A 17,120-nucleotide genomic window follows, 5' to 3' on the forward strand; every position below is an offset into this window, starting at 1 on the left:
TTATTACCAGCTTATAACACAATAATACACTAAAATTCACCATATAGAAACCAGGTATATACCCAGTATTTGTGTTTACACTTATTGGTCTGTATCCAGTAATGTCCAATAAACATTTAACAAGCTTAGTAGCTCCAGGATTAAAACTGTAATTCATTGCGGGCCGCCAGAAATGTTTCTGCGGGCCGCCATTGGCCCCCGGGCCGCACTTTGAGAACCAATCCATTATGGTCTTAAAAAAGTCTTAAAAAGTCTTAAATTTGACTTGAAACCTGCAGAGACCCTGTACGATATATGTTAGTAAGAACCTAGGTAAGGGTGAATATGTGTTCCCTAATCTAAAGTGTTACCATATACACTCTTAGAAATAAGGGTTCCAAAAGGGTCCTTCTACAAGGGCTGAGGTTCTACCTGGAACCATTTGCGTCTGAAAAACCCTTTTCCCGAAGAAAGGGTTTTTCAAGAGTTCTTAGTAACTCTAATGGTTCCAGTAAGAACCAGTTTGATTCAGAGAACCCTTGAAATCCCCTTTCCTGAATAAAGGGTTTTAAAAGGGTTCTTGGTGGAACCCTGCAGAAGGGTTCCCGGTGGAACCTTTATAAAAAGGCTCTACCTGGAGCCAAAAAGGGTTCTCCTATGAGGACAAGCCAAAGAGCCTTATATGGTTCTACTTAGCGATCTTATTTCTAAGAGTGTATATATACATGCTAGAGAGATGTATAAATGATTAATCTGGTGGCTGTTTTTTTCAGACACCTCTTGTCTGTTCTCATGCCACAGGCGTGGCCACACTGATAATGACGCGCCATGGTAACAACCTTTGTACCAAACAGTGTGCAGAGGTCTGAATGCTCTCTGCCTTCCTTGTCTAACTCTTGGGAGACGGAGAAGAGTGGTAAGTGAGAAGAGAAACTCTTTCTCCAGGTTCAACCTGTGCACGGAAAACAATACCTGCTTCCACGCGGAGGCAGATACTTCTTTAAGTGCTATTGATTTTTTATCTGCGTTGAGGCCGTAGTTGGATTGTTTGAAGAGTTGAAAAGTTCAGTGGCTCAGGCAGATTATGAAGGACATTTATTGATGTTGTCTTAAAGGCCGTGGAAGTGTAAGCATGATGTATTTGCTATGGATCAGTCTGTACTTTCTTACCAGCATGATATGATAAAGTGTGTCAATTCTGATTGTTGCTGCTCTTTTGGGTAATAAAATCCCATATAACTGCATAACCAAGCTAAAATAAAAGAGCTACTGTCAGGCTATTACAGCAGCACCACGTGTGTTTACACGTACGCAGTTTATCCAGGAAGATGACACACAAACAAACACACACACGCACACTCCTGTATTCCCATTCAGTAGCTCTGCCTGAGGAAGCTGCTGTAGCAGGTGATCGTCCTTATTTGGTCATGGCCCAGATCATGTGACCACAAAATGGTGGAAGCTGTGAGCTGTTTGTAAGCTGAGCATCTACCAACGAAGGGGCTGGGAGCAGGAAACAAGGCAGGGAAGTTGGCCGTGCATCCATGCTCTGAGACGCAGGAGGACACACATTCCTGAGCCCCAGCAGTGGTGAGTAGATGGCTTTCATGTTTGTGAAGATGAAAAGAGAGAGCGAGAGAGAGAAAGGGATATATTCTTTTTTTCCCCCTTTCACGGCTAGCAGACAGGAAGAGAGAGAGGGAGGGAGGGGGGAGGGAGGGGCCGCTGTCATCAGCAGCACTGTGGTCCTGTGCTGTGGAAGAGGATGCGAGGCAGTATCGTCCTCCATGGAGGATGCTCATAACAGATGATGCTGAGTGTGTTACTTTGCATGGTGCGAGCGCAAAGTGTCCGTGTGTGCTGATGATTCTTTGTGTGTTTCTATGAATTGTCAGCATGATATTCATTCCCACCACACAGAGCTCAGCCACTCAGCATTTTTTTTTTTTTTCCTCTCTTGCATCTGAAAATGCAATCACATTTTCCTTGTTCAAGGCTGAGGTGGTTTCTCTTTTTTTTTTTCTTTCTCTCTCTCTCTCACCTCTGTGTGTGAATGAGAACCCGTGACTCACTGTGAATTTGCATCTCTGTCCAGTCTGTGCTCAGGACAGTGTCATATTTGAATCAGCACTAGGGGGAAAAAAGAAGCGAGGAGGAGGAGGAATGAGTCGTGATGTAACATCCCCCCACTGTCCTCCCCCCCTTTTCAGCATCCTCCCCCATCCTTCATTTCAAATGGATGATTACTCAAAGGGGAGGATGAACTTTGACCTCAAAATCTTTTTCATTTCCCTCCTCCCTCCCCCGTGTCTCCCTCTAATATATCACTTCTCTTGTCTTTTACTTCCTGTTCTTTGATAACTGTGGATGGACGGATGAGGGCCTGCTGCAGTTAAACACAAGGAGATGCTGATGACAAGTGAAAGTGAAACTAATGATGATTTTATAACAAAATAATGATTTTTAAATCATTTTTTATTACTACATAATAGTGAGTTGAGCTGTATATTAAGGCCAAAAAAATGTATTGATATTGATTGCTATCGTGGGAAATGACAGATAATTAAAGATAGAAGATAGAATACAAGAAAAAAACAAAAGGGAACATTTCACACTTCATCCCTTTGTCTTCTGCAGTGTGTTAATAGGATGCAAGTGCTATATATAGCAGCGCTGTATGAATGTGTGAGTGAATGGATGATCTTATAGATTTAAATGTAGTCCATTTACTGTTCCATTTATATAATACAAAAAGATTATATCAAATGGGAGAATTATCAGGTCATTTTTATCATTTTATGTTAATACAGTATTATTACCAAGCACAGAGCGTGTATAGAGACACATAAATAAGGCAAGAACTATTGAAAAAAAATAGTGTAAAAAAGTGTATTAGCCTTTCCATATTTTTCTACATGCATACAAGAAAAACTCCCTCAGCTGCAAGCGTGGCATATTTTGGCTGAAATCATTCAAAAAGAGAAAGAAGAAGAAGGGGAAAAAAAGAATAACAAAGTGAAGAAGATAATCCGATATATTGGCATCTGCACAGGCACAAAATAAACATAAACAAACAATACAAATATAGGAAATATGGACATAACCATGGAAGTTTATGGGGAGCCGTATTGTATGTGAGAGGTAAAATTGTGTATGTGAGAGCCATGAATAGTGAATGTGAGAGCCAAAAATAGTGAATGTGAGAGGTAAAATTGTGTACGCGAGAGGTAAAATTGTGTACGTGAGAAGTAAAATTGTGTACGTGAGAGCCAAAAATAGTGAATGTGAGAGGCAAAATTGTGTGCGTGAGAGCCAAAAATAGTGAATGTGAGAGGTAAAATTGTGTACGTGAGAGCCAAAAATAGTGAATGTGAGAGGCAAAATTATGTACGTGAGAGGTAAAATTGTTTATGTGAGAGCCAAAACTAGTGAATGTGAGAGGCAAAATTGTGTACGTGAGAGGCAAAATTGTGTATGTGTGAGGTAAAAAAGGAATTATGGCCTACACAGCCCCCCATAGAAGTTGGCACGGGCACACATTTAACAAACTCACAGTAGAGAAGAGAGGAAACACACCTGAAACTATACAGTTTTCTGTTTGCTTATATACAGCATCTCAAAACTCCCAGACTCCCTGGAACCTCTAAGAGAATATTTAATTTTCTAGAACTGCCTGAACTGTATTAAAGCCTCATTTGAAAATCTCCCATCTGGTTGTCGACATCGTCCTCCTATATTCAGCAAAAACCGACCCAATATTTTGTCTTTTATTCCACAAGCTGTAAAGTATTTAAATTCACTCAACTACGAGGATGTACAGCCTGAATAAAGGTCAAATGTAAATGTGAAGTTGCTTTACCCAGAGGGACACATTACGTTTCTTTCTGTGGAAGTATAGGGAAGTAAATATCTAATGATGACATGGAAACACTCACGCTCACATTCAATAAATCAAAGGTACATGATCTGAGTTAATGTACTATTAATCTTTAGTTTGTGTGGGAATAATACACAACTCCTTATATGGACATCCTGTGGGTGTGTGTTTATAGGTCACATATTCAGGCTTTAAAAAATGTGTTGTTTTTTCCCCGTCTTCTTATGTGTTGTAGAGTCAAAATTATGATTCATTTTATATCACAATTTTAGTAGTAGCAATAATGTGTGCAGAAGTCACAAAACAGACTGTTTTTTCTTTTATTCTTGTTCATAAAAATGAGCCAAGTGAACTTTGAACTGTGACGGATTTCAGAATTTCACAAATTCAATCTGATTTGAAACGTTTGACTAGAGTACTTTTTGCTCAGGTGTGTTTATATAGTTGGTGAAAATGAAAGTAATGTTCATCAAATTGCTGAGGTTGTACTGAAAAAAAGGATAGAAGACGTTTGAACACAGTAATGGAAAAAAGCAGCTGAAATGAGCCGAGTTCTAAGTGTTTCACCACTAACGTTTTTCAGTTTGGATTGGCATTTTGATCTAATGGGTCTACCTCACTCTAAAATCAGAACACTCTGCTCTTTGTTCACAAATCACTAAATGTAAATAAAGCCTGAGCGGCGGATTATATAACTGGTTACTCTCCAGGTTTGTTGTTGTATCACCAAAGCCCATTTAATAACTGTAATTATCTCCTCATAGGTCCCTCTGGGGATGGACCTGGCATCAGAGACCGAAATGAACTCTGAAGTGGGTGAAGGCAGACCAGGTGAATGAGTCCACTAATGCTCGAAGTCAAACAAACGCCAACAGCTATTCAAAACAATAGTTTTTGTTATTTGAAAGAAAACAAGCATTCTTCGAATGTTTTTTTTTCTTTTCTTTTTCTAGTCCCTCCTTCATCTCTTCCTCTGCAAGGAGGCCCCGCTCAGAGGAAGAAGCTCTCTGCCCCACGCATCAGCCTGTCACTGGACCAGAGTGAGGATGACTTAGGCGAAACCCCCGATGATCTGGACATTAACGTCGATGACCTCGACACTCCAGATGAGGGGGACTACCTCGACTACACCGATCATGAAACGGACTGGGAAGGTGGGTCATTGAGAAGACAGACAACACTGTACCACCACCACAACCCACCATAAGACCCAACTGTTCATTTAGTCCAGTTTTTCTTTGGCCCTTACCCCACCAGGAAACAAATCAACAGATGGTCACAAGTGAAAACATAACTGCCTAAGTGGTGGTAGTCAGTGTGGTCTGACAGTCACAACAGCTAGCTGCGCTAATGCTAATCGAATTTTTTAAAAAATTGGCTTTGTATTATGTTACCCCTACGTTAATGCTAATCGTAGCCTCGCTAGCTTTTCTTTGGAAACAGGTTCCCCAAGTTAGCCGCAAAGTAGTAGCATGCTAATGCTAAATAAATATGTGCTCGCGTATTGGTGAATGGACACTGACTTCGTTGTTTCAGTATTATTTTGTTTGTTTATTTATTTATTTGCACAACATAGCTATAGGGGAACATGGTATAACACCATGCTCCCCTCCAGACAGCACAGCTGCTGCTGATGAGCCACTGCCTGCCTGGTGTAGCGTGATGAATCAGTGAAAACGAAAATTAAAATTCCTCCAAAACATTTGAAAATCAAGGATGCACACCATCGGGCCATGCTAAACCCATATCCAAAGTCTTAGGGCGATCTGACTAACGGTCAGTGAGATATCCCTGTCACAGACAGATAGACACACAGGCACAACTTGCTTTATAGATAGATGTGATTTAAACTCACGATGAAAAGGTTTAAATCTGCAGTGTCAGGGTTAAAAATAAACGTCCATTTCATTCAAACCATTGTCGGATGGTTTCACACAGTGCTGATCAAGCCCATCAGCTCTCTCTGTGTCTTAGTGTAGCAATATTTGGATCTCATCTCAAAGTGATTTGTTCTATGTTAAGACACAGGCAACTGCAACATTGCAAGATGGCTGCAAACAGGTCTGAGTACAACTTAAATTCCAAAAAAAAGCTCAGGGCTTTTTCTTTTTGTTGATGCTCAAAGCACTTAGCACTTTTTTGGATAAATGCATCTTGTCCCTCCCTGAACCTGCACTGCTGGTCTATACCAACAAATTCCCCCTCAGTCAGGACTGAGAGTATTGCTTCACAGAACCAGTTTTCAGATACAGTGTGTAGTGGTTAGCCCTCTAACCTTTGCAGCAGCGAGTTTGCATGTTCTCTCGCTGTCTGTGTGGGTTTTCTCCGTGTTCTCTGGTTTCCTCCCAAAGGAAACAGTCATATTTGGACATTTGGACACTAAATTGACTGTGAGTGTGTCCATATAACTCCCCCTTTCACCCTTTGTCAGCTGCCATCTTCATGTGGAGGATAAAGTGGTAGAAGATGAATGAATGAGGCAGAATAATAATGGCAAAAACAAAAAGAATCACCAAAAGTTGAGCACTGTATAGGTTGAAGTCTAATTTTACTGAAATGAAAGTTTCAGGGTCTTGGTTTGTTTGATTCTTCTCATTATCACACTGTCATGATTTCACTCCTGCATCAAACTGTCTTTTTTCGTCACATTAGATCGGAATGCGGCCAGTCCTACGACTGGGACAAGTGAACCTTACGACTCAATCACGACGTATAGCGCAGAGGAAGAGCGCCAGGACGGCAAACTGTGGCGAACGGTCGTCATCGGGGAGCAGGAGCATCGCATCAACATGAAGATCATCGAGCCTTACATGAGAGTCATCTCTCATGGAGGTGAATATTTGAGAGACCGTTCAGCACCATAACTGCATACCCAAGAGTTTTCCCAACAAACGTTATACAAATACGATACATAATGCATCATTTCATGAGTTTTAGGTTTTATTTTAACATTTTAACATAGCATTTCAAATATTATTCATCAAAGCATTAGCTTAGTGAGATCACTGATTTAATTACTACTGTATTACATTTTGTCACATACGAGTGCTGCTGTTTCAACAAATTTAAAAATGTTTAAGGCTAACATCTGTTCAGCAGCAGGAGTATATTGGTTGTAGAGCTGAAGTATTTTTAAAGGTGCATTATGTAATAAATCTAAAGCAACTGGCCATAAAATCCTCTTAATATGTCACTCAGGAATAATGTTCATATAACAAACTGAACTCACCAATAACAACAGTACAGACAAAATATTTGCATTAAAAAAATATTTTGCAGACTGCAAATCATGTTTTGGCATGTGGCGCCACCTACCGCCGTCTACCAATCATTGCAGTCAGTTGAGTCTCAGCTGCCGAGCAACCACGGGTTGCCAGTTAAGTCAGAAAATGAAACCTAAAAGACCTCGGTATATTGAATTTTAATGTAGTGACAGTTTTTTTGGCCACATTCTTACATATGGCACCTTTAAGTGTAAGTTTCCAGCAGGCCTTTATGTTGTGGAACAGAATATTTTAAAAGTCATAATCTCCGGCGCACTGACTGTACAGTCGACTGAAAATTGAGTTGGCAGAATAATGCTGGTCATTTTGGAAGTGGCTCATCTTAACCTAGGGCTCGAGCCAACAAAAAAGTGGCCATCAGAGTGGATTCTCTAAAACTAAACACAGTGGAGAATCTTTTTTGTCCACTGCACATTAGAACAAGAGGATCCAGGTCGAAACCTGGCTAAGTGGCAGCTCGACAATGAATTTGATGGAGGATGTTGATCGCTGACCACGAACACTCACTGCAGTCAAACAGACGGAAAACTGAACACAACTCCGTGCCTCTGAAGAGGGCACGAGGGTTCGCTCAATCATCTGTGCTCGACAGTGATTTGAATCACACGCTACGGCATTTACAATTCCTGCATCTCAACGCATCTAACACTACCGTCATCTACAGTAAATGCCAGAGCTACAATTAACAGTTGTTTTCTGTATTGATTCATCTGCCAATAACTTTCATGATTAATGAACAAATCCATGAAATGTCAGAAAATAGTGACACAAATGACGTCTTCAAATGCCCTCCCAGGCCGCCCCCCGCAAGTATTGTCACTTTAATATCATGTAATCATCATCTATAGCTGCTGCATTAAGGCTGTGTGTGGACTGCGGATTCAAAATAAAGCCATACACAGTCACAGCATATTAATTTCACAGGAAGGGGCCCCAGCTTTCTCGCTTTTCCCTCTCAGTGGGGTTGACTAAAACCCAAAGGCCAATGGTTTGCACCCTGAAAAGACTGTGCCTTAAGTAATCCTTGGTCACACCATTACTGATGGAAAGTCGGAGCCCATGATCATCGTCATGAAGTGCATTTTTCCTCCCACTGTGGGCTTAAGTGAAACGTAGCCGTCCCACGGAAACGAGAGACGTCCGTCGCTGAACAGTCGCTCAGATAAGAGACCCTCTGTCTGACTGACACCAAATCTGCTGATGAATGGGGGCCAAGGAATAAAAAAAAAGGAAATTACATTAATCCGAAAAGTAGTGAAAAGGAAGCGGGACAGAGAGGCAGTCAAGACAAGAGACACAGATTGACAGATAAATATGACAAAAAAAGGAAACTAAGGCACAAATCAATCTGTGAAAGCTCTCACCTTTGAACTAACAATGGAACAAGGTCAACTTGACTCTGATGTGTTATTCTTTTTTTTCTTTTTTTTTTAAGGCTACTATAGCAGTGGAGTGAATGCCATCATCGTGTTTGCTGCCTGTTTCCTGCCAGACAGTGACAGAGAGGACTATCATGAAATCATGGAGAATCTCTTCCTGTGAGTATTACACCATGATGACTAACAAACAGCAGGTGTTGTCACGTAGATGTCAAAAGGGGGAAAATGTCAAAGGGTCACATTTTATTGCAAAACTTCCTGTGGATTACAGGAACATCTGAACCAATGGTTGTGAAAAGACGTTCATTTGAATGGAAGAAAATGGGAAAATTAGCACATTTCTCATTTGAGTCAGTAAACATGCATTTGCAGCAAGAAGACCTGGGTTGGTCTTAACAAGGGCCTTCTGCATGGAGTTTGCATGTTCTCCTGTTTCCTTCCACACTCCAAAAACTTGCAGATTTGGGGATTAGACTCTCTAAATTGACCATAGGTGTGAGTGTGAGAGTAATGGTTGTTTGTCTCTATGTGGCCCTGTGATGGACTTGGCAACAGTGACCCTCATGTGTTGGATAAAGTGGTAGAAGATGAGTGAGTGAGAGTCAGTTAACATTTTCCTGAGGAGGTAATGGCAGAAATGGGGACTTGAGTCATTGCAACTTGGGGTGAATTCCAATTCCTTGCTTAACCCTCAATCTTAACCCTCAATCTCAAAAATGCGCACTCCCTCTAGTGCAAGTGCTGTCCCGACTCTCAGAAAAATTCAGTTGAGGGGCAAGTTTAAGGGCTGTATCGCCCTCAATATTGAGATTTTCCGAGACCACCCTTGGGAGCAAGGGCTACCCAGAATGCATTGCGTGTTTTCACATAACAAAGATGTCGCCGAAAGCAGCGAAACGAGTACGCTACAAATTAAGTATTTTCTTTGTTAATAGAGATATAAAATTATGAAAAACATTGTATTATCTTAGTTTAGGCCCATATTATGCTTTACTTACGTCATTGTTGCGTAACATTTATTTTTATATTTTACGATCTTTTGTCAATAGTCGGCCGGTGCATACAAGCGATCGTTTGCTATCGTTTACTTTTCAATAAGCCGTGGTGTGTGGTAACTGTCAGATGAATATGTCCGTGGTTGTTGTATTTGTATGAGTATCATCTTATAACTAACTGACAACCTAATAACTTGACTGACAAACGGATCATAATAAATAATCGTGAGGTAAATGTGTTCTTCTTCTTCTTCTTTTTTGGAGTTGACAGACTGGACGCAGCTTTCGCATTATTCTGCCCCCTACAGTCTGAAGACGTATCTGCATTTAAGGGGTGTCCCATTTCTAAGTGACGAAATAACACTTGGTTTTGAGGGCCAGTTAAGATTAAGGGTTGAGCTTGAGGGTTACGATAGGAATTGGAATTGGCCCTTGGACTCAAGAAAAGACTCCAGATTCGTCTTGACTTGAAAAACAGACTTGGGACCTCACTTGAAAAAATTTTGGGACTTACTCTGGACTTGCACATGGTGTCCATAGCTAGTTTCACATCCTCTTTTTCGTCAATTTTATAAATTACACTCTTAGAAATAAAAGTGCTATTTAGAACCATATAAGGTTCTTCGGCTTGTCTTCATAGGAGAACCCTTTTTTGGAACCCTTAGTGTTACCAAGAACCCTTTTAAACCCTTTATTCAGGAAAGGGGTTTTAAAGGGTTCTCTGGATCAAATTGGTTCTTACTGGAACCCTTAGTGTTACCAAGAACCCTTGAAAAAGGGTTAGGGTAAGTAAAATTCAGAAGCAAATGGTTCCAGGTAGAACCTCAGCCCTTGTAGAAGGACCCTTTTGGAACCCTTATTTCTAAGAGTGTACCAATCTCAGCTGACATAGGGTGAAAGGCGAGGTCACACCCTGGACAGCTCGCATCGACTGGAAATAGACGATAATCCACAGCACAGCACAGCTGCAGTTTCTCAACACGGCGCTGGCCCATTCAGGTTCATCAGGGTGACGGCACCACTGGCTGCCACTTGGCCAGGGTCCACACTTTGTGTGAAAGTGCTGCTTCACACCATCCAAACAAAGCAAATACAAGGACACACTCTGAAAATAAAGTGTTTTATTATACTGTGTGTTTCATTCATCAAGGATTCTGCCTGGCTTGGTCTTAATTAGGGCTGGCGCCCCTCTGTGCAGGGAAGCTCAGTAAAAAGCTGCAGAAATACAGTGATAATGGAGCTTGTTTGCCGAGACCTCCCATGCCGATGCCTTCGCTGTCGTGCTGGAGCAGATGGATTTCATGCTTGGACAGTGTGGTGGAGATTCTACAGGCTGAGACATTGAGTGTATATGCTGGCATAATCCAAGAGTTTTTTTTGGAAAGAAATGAAGGGAGGTTGAACCGTAAGTGTTTGCTGTTCCTGCTGCCAGATGGCTCCAGGTCTGAGTAACTATCCAAGGTGTTGAACAGTGTGTGGCTTTGTGTCAGTGGGAGATAATTACAATAGTCATGAAACAGAATGGATGTTGGTTTGAAAGCTGGAGAATGATACCGGATCAAGCCGAGCGGAGAGTCAGACGGAGACTATAACTCTAGGAAGATGGACAGATTATTTAGACGGTGACACCTCAGGATATTGTCTGGAAGTTTCCTGCTGATTGGAAAGAAGGAGAAAACGACGGAACTGGGGCGAAGAGAGAAAACGGAGAATGAGATAATGGATGTAGAGAAGGAAGGGAAAAAAAGAGATGAAAGCCCACACATTTATACCCAGCTGACATCAGAGCAAAGAAATCTTGCAAGGGACAAGACTGGTCTCCTCTATCCTTATATTTTAGACTTTATTTCATTTAATTGATAGTTTTTCTCTCGTAGTTGCACTTACAATACAGTGACATTGCTTTTTCTTCTTTGGTATCGATCCAATAATGGTAAAAATCACTGGATATGAAAATGTCGCTCCATATCAGCCAAAGCAACAACATTTAACAAAAAACTGCATTTTAATTGTCATGTTGTGAGATTTTTATTTTGTCTTTATGGGAGGAGAATATTTGTAACACAGTTGAAGCATAATGTTTTTTAAAATGGCTGTTATAGTTAGGTGGTAAATGCATAGGCACAAATGTGTTGTTAACAGCTTTTAAAGGATGTAAACATGACTGTATATCGGCAGAGGCGATTCTAGAGTCTGTAGGGGCCCTAAGCAACAATTCCCAGGGGGCCCTTCCAACCAGTGTTCATCACCTGTTATAAATAATCTGACACCAACGAAAAATAAAGAACAATAAAATACTGCTAATAGCTTTTAAAAAACTATATAAACTTAGTAAAAAAAATTGCATTACACTGTAAAGAACCAACATTATCAAACAATATAAATATATAGAACAATAAAATACTGTAAATATCTGAAAAAAAACATATAAATTAAGTAAAAAAAAGATATGCATTACACTGTAAATAATCCTCTTCATTTTCCAACTTGTAGACTTCACACAGATGTTAACGTGAGGTGGGGCCCTTTAGGGAGGTTTTCCTACTGAGATGTCATTGCAAATCGCCCATTGTTTTTTAAGGGGGACGGGGATGCGGCTGGTCACTGCACATTTCAGTAAAAACAGCCCTCAGGCTCTGAGTGTCGGGGGCCCCCTATCAGCTCGGGGCCCCAAGCAGTTGCCTGCCTTGCCTGTTCACAAACTGCGCCTCTGTATATCGGACTGATATCGGTATTGGTATCGAGCCGTCGCTTCCCACGAGCTGCTGTTTAGGTGAAATATGCAAGCTGATGGTTTTGTCAAGCATTTAGTTTAAAGCCATTTGTGTGGTTTTTTTTTTGTAGTAGTAAAGCACCGTAATAGAAAATGGAAAATGTTGTTTCCTACCTTTTGTCATACTGTGGTGCTCACGTTCATCTATGCTTATAATCTTCTTCGCTGGGTTGCTAAGCAAGTTTGCACAGACATGCGAGTTTCCAGACAATTAATCCTACAAACTTTGATGACCTCTTATTATCCCCCTTGTGCCGCCATGACCTGTTTGACTTTAACTGTTAACGCTTGTGCCGCAGGTGCCGCTCTTTGTAAATTGCCGTGGGGATAATACACAGTTCCTTCAAAGGACATCCTGGGGGTGTGTGTTAATACACTCTTAGAAATAAAAGTGCTAAGTAGAACCATATAAGGCTCTTCGGTTTGTTCTCATGGGAGAACCCTTTGTGGCTCCATGTAGAACCTTTTATGAAGGTTCCACCAAGAACCCTTTTAAAACCATTTATTCTGGAAAGGGGTTTTAAAGGGATCAAAATGGTTCTTATTGGAACCATAAGTGTTACCAAGAACCCTTTTAAACCCTTTCTTTGGGAAAGTGTTTTTCAGAAGCAAATGGTTCCAGGTAGAACCTCAGCCCTTGTAGAAGAACCCTTTTGGAACCCTTATTTCTAAGAGTGTAGGTCACATCTTCAGGCTTTACAAAATGCATTGTTTTGTCTTCCTATGTGCTGTTGAGTCAAAGTTATGATTCATTTTAAATTGCATATTTAAAAAAAATAAGAAAACGGAAGTTGCGATAATTGTGCAGAAGTTACAAAATAGAGTGTATGGAAAAAAAAGCAGCCTAAATGCTCTGTGTTCTAAGGGTTAAATGTTGAATAAAATCTATAAAATTCAAGACATTCAGACAGAGAAATCAAACCACAACAACAGGCAAGACCTTACAGTTATTGCAAAGAAACCCAACAGGAACACAACGAGCAAGTATTTGACAACAGTGGAAAGAAAGAAAAAAAAGTCGCTGAAGAGGAAGAAATCTCTGACAGAACCAGACGTTTACGACCATCTGCCTTGACCGGTTGGGGTAGGAGGGCGGAGTGAGAATGGGGAAGTGGGGTTAGTGAGGGAGAGGTGTGTGAAAAGAAGAATGGGAAGGAGGAATGAAGATAGAGGAGAGATAGAGAGCAGAGAGCATTTCAAGAATGAAGAACATTAATAACAATTATCGTCGTCACTATCGTCCTCATAATCTCGTCCAGGGTGTGACATGCCTCTGTTGGACTGATCCAAAAAGAGATTTTATAATAATATTAAATAATCTCTTTTTGGATCAGTATATAACTGAGTTATAGCTTAGTGAGATGGGGATGTAGGAAATACAGCACACACAGTTCATGATAACACAATTAGAAGTTTGGAATGTTATCTATAATTATATTGCGAATAGTGTGAATAATAATTGCTGTTCCTCCAAAGAGATTTGAGTTGCCTTTGGAATTGATAAAGACACTCACGCTCGCCTTCGAGATGAATTTAAATCGTTGTAACTTTTGTAAAAAAAAAATAGTTATTGTATCTTTTACATGGTGTCATCACATGGTCAAAATCACAATGGTCATCCTGAGAAGCTGGGGATTAAAGGTGTGTGTTTGTGTTAAAATTGTGTGTCTTCAGCTACGTGATCAGCACGCTGGAGCTGATGGTGGCGGAAGACTACATGATCGTGTACCTGAACGGTGCCACACCTCACAGAAGAATGCCTGGTTTCGGGTGGCTGAAGAAATGCTATCAGATGATTGACAGAAGGTTGGTCCCGTTCACACACACACACACACACACACACACACACACACACACACACACACACACACACACACACACACACACACACACACACACACACACACACACACACACACACACTTCTTCATCTGCCGTGAGATCATACTACGATTTGATGAGAAATAACAGCGGTGCATAATCCGTGCCAATCTCAGAAAAAAAAAAAAAAATATTTGCAACTCCACAAAAAAGAAAGTGAAAACAAAGGAAGCTCCGACGAGAACATGCCACACCTGATATGTGACCCATTGTTTTTTGTTCTCAGGCTCAGGAAGAATTTGAAATCTTTCATTATCGTCCATCCATCATGGTTTATCAGGACCATTCTAGCCATTACCAAGCCCTTCATCAGGTAAAAACAATCACCTTTTTTTTATTTACCTCACTTGTAGAGCGGCTTTAAAGACCACCATGTTGATCTTCCTTTCCTGCCCTGATGGAAAAATCAGTTAGAGTTTGTTTTCCTCTCATGCCAGGTGATATTTTTTTGTTGAATGCCTGTACAACTATTCAGAAACCTGCTTCAGGGATGTATTAAAACTGTAGTGTGACGCATAAACAAACGCCAGTAACATTCAAACTCTTGTCAAATGAGTGCTTAGCAACAGCATCATTGTGCTAGTAAAGCGTGACGACTAGAAACGCGTTGGACTGAAAACAAAGTTGTAAATTCTACTGCTGAAGAAAAAACAGTTTTAGCCGCAGTTTTAGAATAAATGCTTCTTGTACACCAAACTCGCCCGGGGCTGCAGCTGTATACACGCAAACGCACGCACAGTCTGGTCTGATAGTATTGCTTGACAGGCCCTGTTTTCAGATCAAGGACGATACAAACGACGTGTTATTGTTTCTGTTCACGTAGAAGCAGAATAGTCACGCACTGCAGCTTTAACTCAGATAGTGCCTTACCTTTTGATTTAGTGCTATGGAATCTTAAAGATAAAGACATAAGGTTTGTTCCTCTGATTTCAAGCAACTTCATTTGTACTTTTCCTCTGTGTGTGTGTGTGTGTGTGTGCATGTGTGCCTTGCCATTGTACCAGTGCCAAGTTCAGCAGCAAGATAAAGTATGTGAGCAGTTTGGACGAGCTTCAGGAACTCATCCCCATGGAGTACGTCCAGATCCCTGAGTGCATCATTAGGTGAGACCTGAGCCGCCTCCTCCTCCGAGCCGGAGTTGTCTCTTTCGAAACGACTTTATATTCATCTTGTCATTTGAACTCTCACCTCTAGACTCGACAAGGAACTGACAGAAGCGGCGGAGAACTCAAAGTAAGCGGACGCCGTCGTGTCTTTCATTACCGTTTTTTCCTCTGTGGAGTCACCGGCACCTGTCGCCCGTTTTTATCCTCAGCTGCAGTGCTCATTTACACCTTTTACCTCACGGGGAATTGGATTTGGCTTATGGTTGCATTTAGGGGATAAAAAAAAAAAGAGACAGCAAAAAAAAAAATTGCTAGAGACACTAAATGCGTTGCTTTCATCTCATAAATCATTACATAATATAAATGAGCCCGTCCTCATTACGCTAATGAATGAATGAACAAAGCTGTGGCATTACACACTAACCTCTTGCTGACTAATTGTGCTCTGAACCATAAACTGCACGTGTCTTCAGAATCACAGCATTCCAAATGCATTACGGCAATAAATCCTCCTCTAACAACCTCTCCTCTTTATTTTTTTTCTTTCATTCAAGGGTGAATAGTTTCCTGCAGGGAACGGAGCCAACAGCAGCAGGCAGAGCAGAGTAAGTCCTCTAAGATGTTTAAGTTTGTACATGGAAGAGAAACGGCTTTGTGTCAGTCGTCTGTCACTCGTACATAAACATACTGGTCTTTAATGTCTGTTTGTTTCTTTCATCTTTGCAGCAAAGCGGACGCAGCCGGCGCCAGTAGCTCTTAAACCCGAAAAATCCCCAAAGGGGTTTTGTCACCTCAAAATGTTCAGAGGTCACTGTCATATGGCTGAAGCTGGAAAAGCAGAAGGTTGTTAAGCTAGAATATGTGTGTGTGTGTGTGTGTTTTGTGCGTGCATTTTGGTGTCAGTATTTGGCAGTCGCACACCAAGAACGCTCGGATCTCCTTCAGTAAGCGCTGCTGTAGCATCTACTTGTTCCACACACACGTTCAATCCATCCGACTATTATTGTCAAGCGAGATGCTTGGCAGCCGACAGAGTAGCATCGATGTGCACAGTAGGGTAGGAAATGCAATTTACAGGCAAGACAGAGCACTGCACAAAAACCCATTTGTAGAGTCTATAGTGTTATCGTTATATAGATGCAAACACGCTCCTTGTTGTTTGCATCTCGCCCTGTATGCATCTTCACTTGTTTGCATGAGGGGAATAATGAGATAATATTAATAATCATAGTGAAGCAATAATATCACCCTTTACCCGGTTATACCACCTCAGTACTTGGGATGAAACTTGTGCATCAGCAACCAACAATAAAAAGCACAAGGTGAGGCCAAAACAAAACCCTGTGCCATTAAAGACCAACGTTTGTGTTTCAGCAACACAACATTTTATCTTCAGAGTCACACTGAAACTAAGGAGGAGCAAATTAATGATAAAATCAGAGGGTATGTGCAATGTAAGAGCAGGTCCTTTTAGCCATGTTTTCCCAAGTGTGTGTGTGGGTGTGTTTGCAGTTGGCTTCTGTGTGATGCATATTTGAAATTAAAGATGAAATATTAAGATGGGATCTCTCTAAAGCACAATATCATCATTGTGTGTGTGTGTGTGTGTATCCACACGTGTGCGCATTCTGTGTGCATGTTCCCACATAGATAGTGTAAATGATGGTCTTCTTATCAAAAGGTGTATTGAGGATGTGCAGAGAAATGATGGATCACTCTTTAGTAATTCAATAAAATGGACTTTAACTCTCAAACGTGTGTTAATTGTTTTGAATGAGTCTTGTGATGAACCTTCCAGCCGAGTTTGTTTGTGATGTATGACCATATTCAGACAGAGGTCCAGTCA

General features: G+C 41.0%; 1 protein-coding gene across 1 annotated transcript; it reads left to right on the forward strand.

Annotated features, from left to right (window-relative positions):
* Window positions 1-4,656: 4,656 nt before the first annotated feature.
* On the forward strand, window positions 4,657-15,405 carry prune2 (prune homolog 2 with BCH domain; the record flags this gene model as incomplete). The annotated part of the gene is made up of 8 exons (XM_083886278.1): window positions 4,657-4,687; window positions 4,810-5,010; window positions 6,509-6,688; window positions 8,576-8,678; window positions 13,962-14,093; window positions 14,395-14,481; window positions 15,173-15,271; window positions 15,363-15,405. 8 exons carry the CDS (start codon window positions 4,657-4,659, stop codon window positions 15,403-15,405), a joined length of 876 nt encoding a protein of 291 aa, XP_083742404.1.
* Window positions 15,406-17,120: the final 1,715 nt, after the last annotated feature.

Source organism: Microchirus variegatus (genome assembly GCF_963457635.1).
Source record: "Microchirus variegatus genome assembly, chromosome: 1".
NCBI classification, from domain to species: Eukaryota; Metazoa; Chordata; class Actinopteri; order Pleuronectiformes; family Soleidae; genus Microchirus; species Microchirus variegatus.